The sequence below is a fragment of the Henckelia pumila genome, unplaced genomic scaffold (assembly GCF_033568475.1).
Source record: "Henckelia pumila isolate YLH828 unplaced genomic scaffold, ASM3356847v2 CTG_461:::fragment_3, whole genome shotgun sequence".
Lineage (NCBI taxonomy): Eukaryota > Viridiplantae > Streptophyta > Magnoliopsida > Lamiales > Gesneriaceae > Henckelia > Henckelia pumila.
Genome location: NW_027331831.1, coordinates 5,693,587 through 5,708,138, shown reverse-complemented (window position 1 = coordinate 5,708,138; position 14,552 = coordinate 5,693,587). Strand labels below are relative to the sequence as shown.

At 34.4% G+C, this 14,552-nt stretch overlaps 1 protein-coding gene across 5 annotated transcripts; it reads right to left on the bottom strand.

Moving 5' to 3' along the window:
- Positions 1 to 233: 233 nt before the first annotated feature.
- LOC140871497 (protein ANTI-SILENCING 1-like) lies at positions 234 to 14,045 on the bottom strand. Of its 5 annotated transcripts, none has more exons than XM_073274029.1 (12): positions 13,928 to 14,045; positions 13,196 to 13,579; positions 12,291 to 12,459; positions 10,467 to 12,154; positions 5,059 to 5,091; positions 4,556 to 4,645; positions 4,067 to 4,145; positions 3,745 to 3,835; positions 1,243 to 1,357; positions 1,010 to 1,126; positions 860 to 918; positions 234 to 377 (listed from the first exon to the last, which is right to left on the bottom strand). In XM_073274029.1, exons 2-11 carry the CDS (start codon positions 13,547 to 13,549, stop codon positions 868 to 870), a joined length of 2,787 nt encoding a protein of 928 aa, XP_073130130.1. In that variant the 5' UTR covers positions 13,550 to 13,579; positions 13,928 to 14,045; the 3' UTR covers positions 234 to 377; positions 860 to 867. The 5 variants fall into 5 exon arrangements, 3 of the variants coding, with proteins under 3 accessions (XP_073130130.1, XP_073130132.1, XP_073130131.1); XM_073274031.1 differs by having other exon boundaries at positions 13,924 to 14,010; XM_073274030.1 differs by having other exon boundaries at positions 13,846 to 13,952.
- Between the last annotated feature and the right edge of the window lie 507 nt (positions 14,046 to 14,552).

The following is a 14,552-nucleotide window of genomic DNA, read 5'->3' as shown; positions in this document are numbered from 1 at the left end:
AAAAATAGTTTAAAAATATTGGTATACACGATATCATACCGAATTTCGATATTCGGTACAATATCGGTATGGATTTATGTAATAACAAAATTCGGTATACCGAGTTATTGGAAATTTCGAGACCGAAATTTTCGATACGGTATGCGGTATACCGAACCAAAGCACCTCTAGCTTAAACCAGGAAAACAAACAAACAAATCCAACTATATGTACATCATGTCTCACAGCAAAAAAAAACAAGACAACAATACTTAACGAATCCCAAAACCACCAAAAAATAAAAGATTCAATATTTCATTCGATCTAAATAATAAATACAGATCCAGAGCCAAATATGCCTGCTTCCTGGAGGAGGCTGGCCACTAGCTGTCGTCAACCTGTCAAATATGGCGTAGCCTTGGGTTAAAAAAACTGTTGAAATAACCAAAACATCACTTTATCTGATACACATCCATGTTTGATCAGTCTTGCTCAAAGGGTTCAAACTTTGTTTTCAGCAATTAAATTAAGACTATAAAACAATGTCACGGATGAGACAAGTGTAGAAAACCTTCCTGCATCAGTGTAGCACAAAATCATCATTTGGCAAAACACCAACGCACAATGGAAGAAACTGGCCTATGGTTAACTGGTTATGATGACATAGAGAACAATAATTTCTGAGTTAGGTTGTCATATGCATATTAATTTATTTTACATTTCAAAGGGAAATAAAATAGAACTAAAAAGGAAAAATTGGAACGACTTCAAAGCAAAATAAAAGGAATCAAAAAGGTAAAAACGGAAAAAGGATCTAATGTTAAAACCAATAACAATTTTGACAGTTTACAGACCAAGATCTTGATTGGTGAATACTTACATTTGATATCATTTCACCTGGAGATTAGCCCCGAGTTTCCCCAACTGCACTTTATGTTGCTGGGAAAACCGAAAGATGCTCAAAATTTGAATTTGAATAAAACAAATGGAGAAATATTTGCCATGTTCAGCCATCCCAAGGTGAAGATACCTCAAAAAGATTCTGGTACCAAATATTAGATTTGGACTGTAGAAGCCACCACTCCATAGCCATCTCGTATTCAATTGTGTTAGGCTGGGAATAATGAGACGTAGACACTGCTTCTTTCTGAACAATGCAAACAGAAAACAAAACTCGTCTAGACATACTAAGAGGAAAGAAGCTGAGTCCAACACAAAATTTCTCATTTCTTCTTTTTCTCAGAGAGAGAGAAGAGAATGTACCGTATCCCTCTGCGTATGGTGTCTACCTTTGCCAACGGACAAGTGGCCAAGAAATGTTGTCTGTTTCCTAGGGTATCCAGGAAGGAGCACATTGACAGTGGAACCAACTAATGGCCTGCAAATAAAAAGAAACTTTAGCCTTGTGGCAAGCATGAAAAATGTATCAAGAGCCACATAATAAAGTAAATCAATATGTTCACATCAAAGAAAGAAGTTGCCCCAGCCACATTCTGCGGGCTTGGAAAAACTTTTACTCTAAAGACGGTGCTAGTGAATAAAGGAATACTTGATAAAAAATTTACACACATGCCTTAATAAATAGCAGAAAAACATTAATTCGTGTGGCCAACAATTTTCCAATCTAAAATTTTCAATCTCTAAACAAAAACATTAGTATAATATATTTATTGGATACTTAACCTCTCTTGAAACCAATATAAGTTTGTTAAAGATATACTATAGTTAGGAATGGAATCGAGCCGAGCCGAAATTTTAATCTTTTGACCTCGACTCGTTTATACTTGAACTGAGCTCGATTTTTATTTAACGAATATATTCATGGCTCACATGCTTGTTCGAGCTTTTATCAAACCTAAATGAGCTTAATAAATATAAAATTATAAATTTGAATATCATTAAAAACTAACTTTATGTGGATTGGGATAATTCCCAATTTAGTCCCTTATTTTATGGCTCATTCTTGATTTCGCCCTTCATTTTTCAATTGACTCAATTTGGTCCTTTTTTTTACGTTTTCTGCAATTGATCCTTCCGTTCAATTTGACGTCAAAATAAACGGAATTGAATGATGCAACCTTCTTAACCGGTTAAAGGCTTTTATTTTGACTTCTTCAGCCAATCCATCATGTTTTGATCGATTTCTTTCCTCCCAAATGCTGCACTCTCTAATTTTTCCACGCTATTGTTCCCCAATTTATATCTCAATCGAATATAGCAGTTTAAGAAAAAGGTAGCATCGGGCTAAGCAAACAAAACAGGTTTATATCTAAGAAACAAAACATATGTTTTCCCCTATATTGGAAAATAAATTTTAAAGAACATTATTTCCAAGGAAAAAAGTCAACAATATTAAAGAACTATAATAAAATTGAAATCAAACAGATCACTATTTTAACCTAATTGACATTAACAAACACAACCAAATCCGAATTTATTTGACAGTATTCAACAATTAGAATTTTCAACTATAAACACAAACCAGAATATAACAGTAACAAACTTAAAAATAAAACCTACTTCATAATATTTTGTGATTTTGATTAAATGCTTTCATTTATGTTCCAATATGATTTGTCTGAAGTGCCACTAGATTATTCATTTCATTGTGTGCTTGTTCTCAACTATCATAAATACCAGTTTCACGTCCAACTAACACAACATATGTTTTTCCCTAGATTAGAAAATAAATTTTAAAGAACATTATTTCCAAGGAAAAAAATAAACAATACATTAAAGAACTATAACAAAATTGAAATCAAACAGATCACCATTTTAACCTAATTTACATTAACAAACACAACCATATCTGTGAATTATATTTGACAATATTTCAAAATTAGAATTTTCAACTATAAACACAAACACAAACTAAAAATATAACAGCAACATAACTTAAAAATTAAACCTATTTCATAGTATTTTGCAAATTTGATTAAATACTTTCATTTAATCCGCAAGCAAATTCCAATAACCTCACACGGCTAACGTGAATCCTCAAAAAATTTGGACAAAACCCATAGTGAAGCGGAGTTTAAAAATCAAATTACTGAATCCGTCCAACTCCATAATATCAAAATAATCCAGCCGAAATCCGCAGCCAAGAAACTTTCTAGCACCATATTAACAAGTTAGAATTTTTTTCTAGATTTAATAACAGATAGACAACACTTACTAGACCAACTCAACAATCACTTGTTTTTAAGTGATCTCTTCATATGCAGAAGGTTGGAGGGTAGGATTTAGATAAATTTTGGGGAGAATAAATCGGCACAACAGTCACTTGCCCAGGCTAAATAAGTTACATGCACTAATTCAGTTTATTTTAACGTTAAATTGGATGAAATGAACAATTGTGGAAAAAGGTAAGAAAAATAGAGGACCAAATTGAGACAACTGAAAAACGAGAGATGAAATTGGAAAAGCGGCATAAAGCGAGAGACTAAATTGAGAATTATCCCCAAAAAATTATAAATTTTTTATTAAAATTTAAAATTTATTCTAATAAGTAATTTCATAGATTTTTCTACATTTGTAAATCAAATATCAAAACTATTATTTTTTCATTTAGGAACTCACTCACGAGCTTGAGCTTGATTCGTTTATCTTAACAAGCCTCGTTAAATTAGCCCAAACAAACTTTTTATCGAATCGAGCTTCGAAGAGCGCGATTTGGCTCATTTACATCCCTAACTATAATATTCATAGTCCACCAGCAAAATATTGTTAAATTTGCATTAACAATTGATTAAAATTTTCACAAACCTATGATTTTGTAGCATCAAGCACTTGTCCTCCAATCCCTTCAAAACTCTCTCAGCAACTTCCATTGTATCAAATATAAGGAGTGCTTGGCCTAAAATACAGTTTACATCAACAATACACAAAGATATTTAGTTCCACTCCCCTCTTAAGAAGAAGAGGATAGTGGGGAGAAATCAAAAAAGAAGAAAGGAGCAGTAAGCCACTGAATGAGCCCACTTTGTTTTTAACCCCTAACAAAGAGAGAAGCCATGACAAGAATATCACAGTGCACCTAATGAACCATTAATGTTATGAAGCTAACAAAGTATGTTTATCAACATACTATTGTGTGGACTAGACATAGCACCATGCTGCACCATCTTCGTCGTGCATTTTTCTTCAAATGCATACCAAATAATATCCTGTAATAGCACCATATAGTCATCATATGAAAGATGCACATCATGATTATGAAAGACAGAACAAGGGAGAAACAGAAGCAGTTAAAAAAAAATAAAACAGAAGAACAGGCTGACAGATGATATGAGCAAGATATTTTTTAATGCTGAATTGGCAGGATAAAACATTGAATCAGTCTAGCGGACTACATGCACCATCAACTAACAATGTCATAGGGAAGGTAGAGATTTAACATCACTTGACAGCAGAATTTTGTTAAAACTAAAATAATGCTTTGCGGCAAAAGCACTTACATTTGATAACTAACCATTGATTTTAAAACTTTTTTCAACTCAATGCCAGAAACAACTGGATGTGACAGCATGCTCAGAGGTATAGGCAAATATAACCATTCAAGACTGAATGTTCTTACCTTTACCTCGGCCGAAGTAAGAGTTGGATCCAAATTCTGAAGCAACACAAGTTTTCCTTCCTTATGAGCTGCCTTCATACTCTCCCAAGACTGGAGTTGCCCGGAAAATAAATAATATGAATAATAAACGAATCAAATTGCCTATTTGCTTCGTAAACTATCATAAAAAAATAAGTGAAACCGAATAGGGAAAGAAAACATATCAGCCAAAAATATATAATCCCTTAATTCAATTTTGGAGCAGCCATTCAATTTCCTCTACCCATTTCAAATTTAACAATAACTATAAGAAAAAATGTAGGAGTAATTTGGTCAAAGACTTCCTTAACTGTCACATAATAAACTTATTGTCGTCTTCCAAACAATTTTTTAGAAAAACACAGCATACAACTGCTTGCTCTTTGCAAAAATTCGAGTAAAATCACATGTTGAAGACGATGCAGTCTTGGATAAAAACGAACATATTTCGAATTAATTTTAACCCAAGTAAAATTTCAACGCACCGTGTTCCCCAACTTCAGCCAGGAGCGCTTTTCCTGTCAGGAAACCGACAGAAACAATATCAAGAGGAAATTCACAAACTAAATCATTACCTACAGGAAATGCAAAAAAGGCATACTAAGAAAATGCTCCCATGTCCCCACTTTTTATCTCAGACACGGTGTTCTAAAAATCGGCCTAGGCGGTGCCTAGGCACCCACCGACCGCACTGAAAAGGAGCTAGTTGACCAGCTTAGGCGGCTCTAGGCGGAAATGAATTTTTTTATGGTGTTTTTAAATCATAAACCCAATAAAAAATTGTCAAAAAATTTTATTCGCCCTTCCACCAAAACCCTTTCAATGCCGTTTCCAAATAGGAGAAGAAAAATATGGAAAATAAAAAGTATTTGTTATTATCATGTTGGAGTTATAATGTGTGATTTATTATGTTATATCGTGGAATCTGCCTAGCGGCACCTAGTCCCCGCCTAGGCAGCCTAGGCGCTGGTATGGCGCCCAATTTGCGCACAACAAATTTTAGAACCTTGGTCAGAAGGTAAGTGAAAATAATAATATTCCAAAAAATATATCCCATATTGTAGTCCTGTAATGTCATGACAAACTTGCAACACTTATGGCATCCTAATTGGTCCAATGATGATGACATGGAGCAAGGCATCAAAATTTAAAACTAAATAGAGATTGGATAATGCAACGGCATGAACAAAGCGAAATTTTAATGTGACAACAACTATCTGTTAGGGACCCAATTATTATTGAGCCTATCGGGTACTTATCAACTGCTATGTAACCACCACATTATCATTATCATCAATAGATAAACGAGAGAGTACATGAGAATAAAATCTCAACACCTTCATAGTTCAAGACCGCTACAATTTAAAAGAACTGCACATGAGAAGCAAAAAGGGTAACGCAATGGAAAATACTTATAACCAACCCAAACAAGGAAGGTTTATGATGCTGATATACTTCTTCGTATTCAAATGCAGGTGATATTTAGCTAGAGTAATTTCATTCATATGAAAACAACTTTTCATCACTCATCCATGAGTTAACATTGCTAAAAACTACATTGGTCACTAGAAAAACATTCAGAGATTCCTCCTCTAACAAAACTACATGTTATATTTCCTTCTGCCCAACAGCAAGGCTAGCCCAAGAGAGCAGGACTCTAGTTCACTTCATTATCTAGGACTCTAGATGTTTAAGCAATTATCCCATGCCGTCCAGAAACATAACCTTAAGATTTAAAGTTATTCTGTGGTTGACAGACACTATTTACATAAAATAATGGAGAACTGAATAAAGAAAATTTTGAAACTTTTCTTAAAAATAGTGTGTACCAGGAGATCGAAGGTTCTCTCCAACAAATCTCATACAAAAGAAAAATAGGTTGAAAATGGTGGAGATCCAACAACAAAGGGAGCATTCTCAATATTTAGAACTCTTCAATCCATAGTCCCATAACAAGATCCATGACAAGGGGTCGTGAAAAATTGGTATCAATGTTACTTCTTGTGGGGGAACTGTAGCAGTCAAGGGCTACGCGATCAGCAACACCACGAACTCGTAAAGGTGAGGTTGGGGAGGGACACCGTAGTTGTGCCAAATATTCAAACTGGATTTTCGACAACATAGACAATCAGATCCTCTGGGATGGGTCAAAAAACGCGAACATTTTTTTCCAACACAAGTGCACTCTGGAGGAGAACAATGTGGAAATTTCCTATTTCCACCTCATAGAGGATGGTCGATTATGATTCTTCAAATTGGAACGAGATTGGTCCGAATTGAGATTGGGAGAGTTCAAAACCCAATGAAACTTACGGTTTGATTCTCGTACACTCATTAATATATATTAAGGACTGCTGCCAAACACAATTTGAACAATCAACGAGAAGGACCGGTATATTATTCACATCAAGAAGTACACATTTTTATAAAGAGATTACAAGAGCATATATGTTGACTGGTTGAGCTTCAACACCCCTGGATCTAACACGTGTCAAGAGCCTCACAACTCACAAGGCCCTATGAGAAACGAGCAGATATTCGAATGATAGAAAGACCGAACAAATAAAGACGTAAGATAGAAAGGTAATGGAAGAACAATGCACTGTGGGAAATGTTTCAATGCCAAGCAATAATCCTCATTCATACTTCAGATAAGCACTATACATGAGAAGGAAATGCACAAGGTTAGCCCAAGAGATAAAACACTGATTTACTAACTAAAAGTGTGCATCAATAAAAAGGTGCCACTCAAGACCCACAACCGCGATTTTTAGAAAAGCGATGCATCTAGGTTTTGGTACATTAATCGGCAGCTCAAAATTCACTTATTCGGACGCCTAGTTTAATATGTATATATATATATATATATACAATTTTGATCTAACGCACCCTAGTCTAGGATTTTCGTAAGCAACCACTTAAACCCACTAGTGTGTTTTATTTTTAGTGTTTTAGAAACCACTTAAACAAACCATTAAAACAATAGTGGGTATTAGTGTTTTTTTTAGTGTTTTAGATACCACTTAAACAAACATTTAAAACACATAAGGTCGCTCACGAAAATTCTGCACACTAAGATGCATGGCATAGACACTATATATATATATATATATATATATATATTTAATTTTTTTAAAAGATTATTTAGCATATTTACTTATCAATTTTAATCGGATGAAGAGGGTTATGCCATATATTGGTTTGAATCTGATGCAAAAAAATTATTAAATATATATATGTAGATGAACAAAAAAATAGATATTTAGGCTAATAAAACCGCCTCGACGGCCGCCTAAGTGCCTAAGCGCTACCCCCAAGATGTTATCTCTAATAACCCTCAAGGAAAAGAAAATTTGAAGAATCAAGAAAGGCTAATGTCCCATCAAGCTTGTAATATTCAACTCTAAGGCAGTGTTTGGTACAAAGGATTAGTCAGGTTTGTGGGTGAGTTTTATTTTAATCTATATTATTTGGTAAAATTTTTAATAATACAACTCAATCTATTCTAGGAGGTAAAATTTTTAATAATACAACTCAATCTATTCTAGGAGGGATAATGTAGTATTCAAGTGGGTTAATTAAACCCTCCCCACCACCTGGTATAACTTCTCCTAGCGTTTATCACTCTCCTAAATTCCAAGAATACCCTTTTTCTCTCAACACAAAACCACATATGAGGAAGTCGTTCCAATCGAGATAGAAAAGAAGAGTGGGTTCATTAGGGTTTCTTCTCTCCACGGTGAATCTTTCGAAGGTCAATCTGGTAAATCAACTCCATAAATCTTTTTTTGCGAGATGTTGACTGGGTTATGGCGCTAATAAATTGTTGTTTCTTGCGTTTTTTTTACACGGTCGAGAAATTTGCAAAAGACAGAGAAAGGACGCTGCGTCGGTAAATCTCTTGAAGATGAAGATGAACCCGCACAATCGAAACGATTGACCAAAAACGTGCGAAAATCTGGAGATTTTCGTGTCCTGTGTTCAAATCGACGCAGAGAGCTTTGCGAAAACTAAAATGTCGGCTAGGTTTTCTGAAAGAACGAGGAGAAAATTGGGGAAAACTTAAAAAATATGTATTAATGTTTTAATTTATTAAAAAAATATCAAAGGGCATTTTTGGTATATCAATTATAAACCCTTACTTAATCTCATTCCTAAAAATCAAACCAAACACAATATTATTTTCAACACAAATTATCAATCCTTATTTATCATATTTTTTATCATTCGTCTACTAATCATTCAATAATCATATCAATTGAACCAAACACTGCCTAAATGATATATACAAGGAATCAAAAAAGATTAATAATGCAAATTAAGAAAAAACTTATGTCAAACACCTTTGTCATCTACATAGCTAGATAATAGCACAAATGAAGCTAAAACTTTAGTCAATCCCCTTTGTCATTTACAAATCTTCTGATCCTCACATAGATCTCGATTGCGTCCATCCAACTCAAAAACCTTCAACAAGTTTTTATCTAGATAATTATGGATTGTTAAAATTTTTTGGCAAATTACATCAACACCTCTAGAAAAATTCAAAAATACAAAAAATTAATTATAGAGTTAAATGGCATTAAAAACCTTATGTTTTCAAAGATTGAGCATAAACCCCTTACAAATTGTGAAAATGTGCATGAATGTTTTTTAGCACGGTGTTAAATGTGCTTGATTTTTGAAAAATGAGAGATACATTAACCTATTAATATTTTTTATAGGGCTTTATGTCTTGTAAAGTTTTCACGGGGGGCCTTGAGCAATTACTACAAAAAACTAACATCATCAAACTAATCGAGGCATTACCTATGAAAATCATCTATCCTTAAAAGCCCAATCATCGACCAATCTACATGGACTAACTTGCCTCGAAGACGATCAAATCGAAAATTTGAAGCAAATCGCATCAGCATCCCCTTAAAATATTGAAAAATCTCCTACCCCTTAAAATATTGAAAAATGTCCAATGTAAAACAAATTGCATGGAAGCCTGTGTTCTAAAAATAAGACATAAAACCCTTTTACAATAGGGGAAAATGTGATGAGAGTTCTTTCAACACATGGGTTAATGTGCTTGATATTTAAAAAATGGATGATATATATGTCAATTTAAAAAAATTTAGAGGATTTATGCCCTACAAGGCATTTCATTGGAGGCCCTGCGACAATCTAATGCCTTAAAATGAACATTGGAATAGGGTAGTAACTTGCATAAAATAAAAACTTTGAATTGCGGTAAATGTGATAGGAGCGTGTAGGTTAAAAGATTTGAAATCATGGACATTGGGATAGTTGAAATCAATTTAACTAGCTTTGAAGAATAAAATCTGGGTGAATGTTAAATCCACTCATTTAAAATCATAGACACGTTGATTGACAATATGGATTTCAAATTTGCCGAAAAAGGATGTCATTTAAAATCCATCATCAATCATAACCTTTTACTTGTATCCGTCCCCCAAATACAACCTAATTGCCACTTGTAAATAACACAATTTCCACCAATTCAAAAGGCCACTATTTGACCAAAATTTAGTTATTAACCCATAAAACACACCTCAAGAAGTGGTTAGTCTATTCTATGCCGGTAGTATTTTTCCTCTTATTTTAATTTTAATAATATCATAAAATCACGTGAGACCTTTATATTTTTATGAAAATTGACATGTGTGTTGATGATCCAATGGTTGACATTTGACTACATCATGGGAGAAGAAATACTCCAGGTGTAGATAGAATAATCCCTCAAGAAGGCTAAGTTAAAGAAGATTGATTTTGAGAAGGATAATAACAAATGTTGCAAGAGAGAGTCCTACATTATTCAAGGAACGGACAAGTGACAAAATATGATATCATAAGATAGAACATGGAAATGCTTGTTCCAACTTACTTTTATCGGCCTTGGAATGACTTCAAAACTTTCACCTTCAACTTTTCCATCTTTATTGTGATGAATTTCTTTTTTCGAATTTTGGAAGACATCATTTTTATTCAACGTAGAAGTCTTGCTCGAACCATCAAGTCTTGCTTCCTTGGAAGGACCTATAACACATGAATCTTTAGGGGAAGTTAAATCTTTTTTCTCACAAGCACCATGTGCATGACTTGTCATTTCTTGTCCAACTCCAGAACTTTTCACCTTCAACTTTGGAATAAGTTCCATGTTATTTTCTTTACTTGGCTTCTTGTGATCATCAAGTTTTGCTTTCTTGGAAGGTGCGTCAACAAAACAAAAACCTTCCATAGAGGATAAATCTTTTCTTTTACAAGAATCATGCCCATGATTTCTTTCCCCGTTTGGTGGATAAGCATGTGCCAATTGATTTGTGATGTCACTTGAAAGTTCGACATGTGAAGCAAATTGTCCAGGGCTTTCAAAAACCTCGTGGCTTTTATTTTTCGATGCTTCGTCAACAAAACTATCATTGATTCTTGAAGGATTTCCTCTAGAAGCATTTAGACATTTAGTTGACTTCAAATCTTTTTGATGGGAGACAAAACCAACATGATGTTCAGAGTCCAAAGTTTTGGGGCTACTAGTTCGCACATCCGATATATTTTCATTCAAAATAGTACGGCTTTTTGTTGGTTTCACGTCATTTCTTGGTCCTTTAGAATCCTCCTTACCAATTTCAAATTTCAAGTTTGCATCAAATGAAGTGGCACCGCTCACCTGCATCTCGGAACAATTTCGAGAAATCATCGAATCGCGCACACTAGTTTCACCATTGTCTTTTGATGATTTGTCTTTATGTTTTTCTTTCTTCAAACATGCATGATCGACATTTTTAACACAAGAAACATTTTTATTACTTGTGTTACTTGTTGCCTTTCCATCTTCACCAGGACCAACATCAAATTTTCCTCTTTTCACAAATGTATCATCCAAATAAAGGGTTTTCGAATCAGATTGCACTCTATCCCCAAAACAATCGTTCTTCAAAGAAAACTTCGTGTCCTTCACCTTCTTACTCTCAATGTTAACTTGGCACCCATCATTTTTATCACTCAAAGAATTTTTACTCTTGATGGTGCTTGTCTCAATATTTTTTCCACTATCCTTCGATGATATGTCATTGAACATTCCTCTCTTCTTTGAAGTATCACTCAAACCATGGGATTTCATAGACTTCACATTATCTTCAAACTGAGCTTGTTCGAAATGAGACTTTTTGTTTATCACCTTGTCCTTTTCAGCATTAGCTTGGCACCCAACGATGCTATCACTTGAAGCACTTCTATTATCGATGATACTTGTGGTCATCCTTTCTTCACTAGAATTCTCATAAACATTAGAACATTCGCCCCTAGATGTTGGTTCCTTACTAAATGGTCTATTCTCTGCATCACCAAACAATTCTTCTTTAGCTATGTCCACTTGTTTTTCATTTGTATCATCATTTCCCAACATATGATTGCAATCTCCATTTGAATGGAGACTTTTGTTTGGTGAGTTTGCACAAACAAACCTCGTGGTGCCTTTAAAAGCATTAGCGCTTCTTGCGTCGTGTTCGTGCAATTCAAATTTTGAGCTACTCAGAGTCCTTAAAATCTGTTTTTTGTTAAACACAAACTCAACTGTAGAAACAAGGGCAAAGTCAAAGGTACGTAAGCATATCATCTAAAAAAACTAACTAATTGTAGCATATCTTAAAAACCCTAAAAAATTTCAGCCACACAATAAAAAGCAAAATGTAGAACACAATGTAGTTACCTTGAAGCACACCAACAGTAGCATTGAATTGATCTGATATCAAAAAGCTTTGGACATCAAAAACTCGGTAAAATACATATTCGGCCATGTTTCTCTCGTTCTCAGAAGGTTGCGGATTTCTTCCATCAGTTGAAGTGCAGACAACATTGCATTTGCCAACAATAGCTTCCTAATTCAAGAAAATGAGCACACATGGAACGTTACCGATTAATAATACCACGAGTTGGCTTGAATCATGAGATATTTTTTATTTGATAGAAGTATTGGGGCTGATATGTCTTTAATGATATTAAAAAATAAGAGTGCTCCAAAATTTTCTAAAACAACTTATTTTGACATCTTAGAATTATTTTTAAAAAAATACCAAACAGTTTTAGACAATTATTATCCTCAACTTGGAGTCAGGGAAGTAGATCGAGCTTATTTTTTAAGATTTGAAAACCAATTATAAGTTGTTTTGAAGAGCTTATACTCTAAAACCATTAAGACCACCATATTATCTACTATGTTGCATAAACAAGGCCACTCAACAACCATTTCACGGTGAGGATGAAAAACCTCATTCGGACTCCTTCATTTGCAAAGGTTACAACATCAGCCAAAGCAAATATTGACAGAGGAACGACTCAACCTCATCTAAGTTATTAGTTCTTCATCAGAACGTTTTTCTCATTATCTCCTGCTCTCAGAGATTTTAATAATGTTCTGATTAAATGTAAACCTGGAATAATTTACAATTCTTGAGAAAAAAAAAATTAATTCAGTAAAAGCATAATCTAGCGCTCTTGAAAATTTTGGAGCTTCTAAACTACCAATAAAAACGATCTGCATTGCTTTTAAAAATCCATGGGACCAGAAATAATCTAACCAAAGGATAAAACACGAACAAAATAAAAAATAATTACCAGAGGACAGATGTTCATGAGACCAATGCCTTGACCAGAAGCCAAAAACAACTCGTTGTCAAGCACCTCGGTGTCTCCTAGATAATAAAAAATTTCCGAGGGCCGGAAAAACCATTGAACCCTTATCTTCTTGGAGTTGTTGGCTTCTTCCCAAATGCCAACAATCCTTCCAATATTATTGTTGGGTTGTTCTGGTTCCACTTGCAAATAAACTGAGTCATACAATGAGTACTCAACACCTTCATAAAGGAATGATTCATAAAAATATGGAGCTTTGTGTCTCGGAATGTCGACTCTTTCCTTCAACCATTTAAATTCAGGTTCCTCAAGCCCGTCTCCCTCGAGATGAGACATGTCTTGCAACTAATAATCTGCCCCTCTAATCTAAAGAATCACAAAAGGACACAGTGAAATTCAATATTCCCAGCACACTATAATTTTTAGCAACTGGAAAAAAAAAAGCACAAACCCAACCCATATAAGAACAAAACAATTTTTTTTAAAAAAAGAAGTATTCATAAATCGAAAGGCGCGTAGCATGATAAACATAAACAACACGACGAAAACAATCAACGGGTGGAGACAGAAATTTCATCGCAATCGTCGAAAAAAAAAACAACTGAACGAGAGGAAGAAAACTTAAACCCTACTCGAAAATCGTAGCCCCTCGAAACAAATCACTAGCAAGGAAGACAATGTACGAAAATTAAAATGTTGGGTAGACTCACGTACATCGATTACTGCGTTCCCAAAAAACCCTAGCAGCGGACGTTCCTCGAATCGCTTGTGCTTGTTTGGCCCCGTTTCCCGTTTATATAGGGGAGATTTTTGTTTTTCTATTTGCGAGAAATGGCGGTCAATATGGGCTTCAAATGCTACAAATCAATTGCTTGTGTGGGCCGAACATATCTAGGAATTATTTTATTAATCCAAGATTTGGGTGATTGTTAGTCAGAGATGATAGAAAATCTTTATCAAATCGATTACTTATTCTGGGTGATTGGAGATAATCGTAATCAAATATTCGAGAAATTATAGAAGATCTTGATCAAATCAATTCATTGTATAGTTGTATGTATTATTTCGAATTTTTAAAACATGCAAGTAGGTCACTTTTTATGTAATTCTTTATGCGTATTGAATTATTCTTTGTTTAGTTTGTGATTTTGTATGGTCAAGCACTTGCTACTTTATTAAAATTTATAGTCTTTGATGCTCCCAATGGGGTGTTCAAGTTGATGGAGTGCGTGAACTCTTGGTCAAAGGTCAGGAGTTCGATTCTCCCTGCCAACACTTTCTTTTACTAGCCTGTCACACAGTCCGAAGGTTTACCCAGAGCGCACCTAAGAGTAGCGGC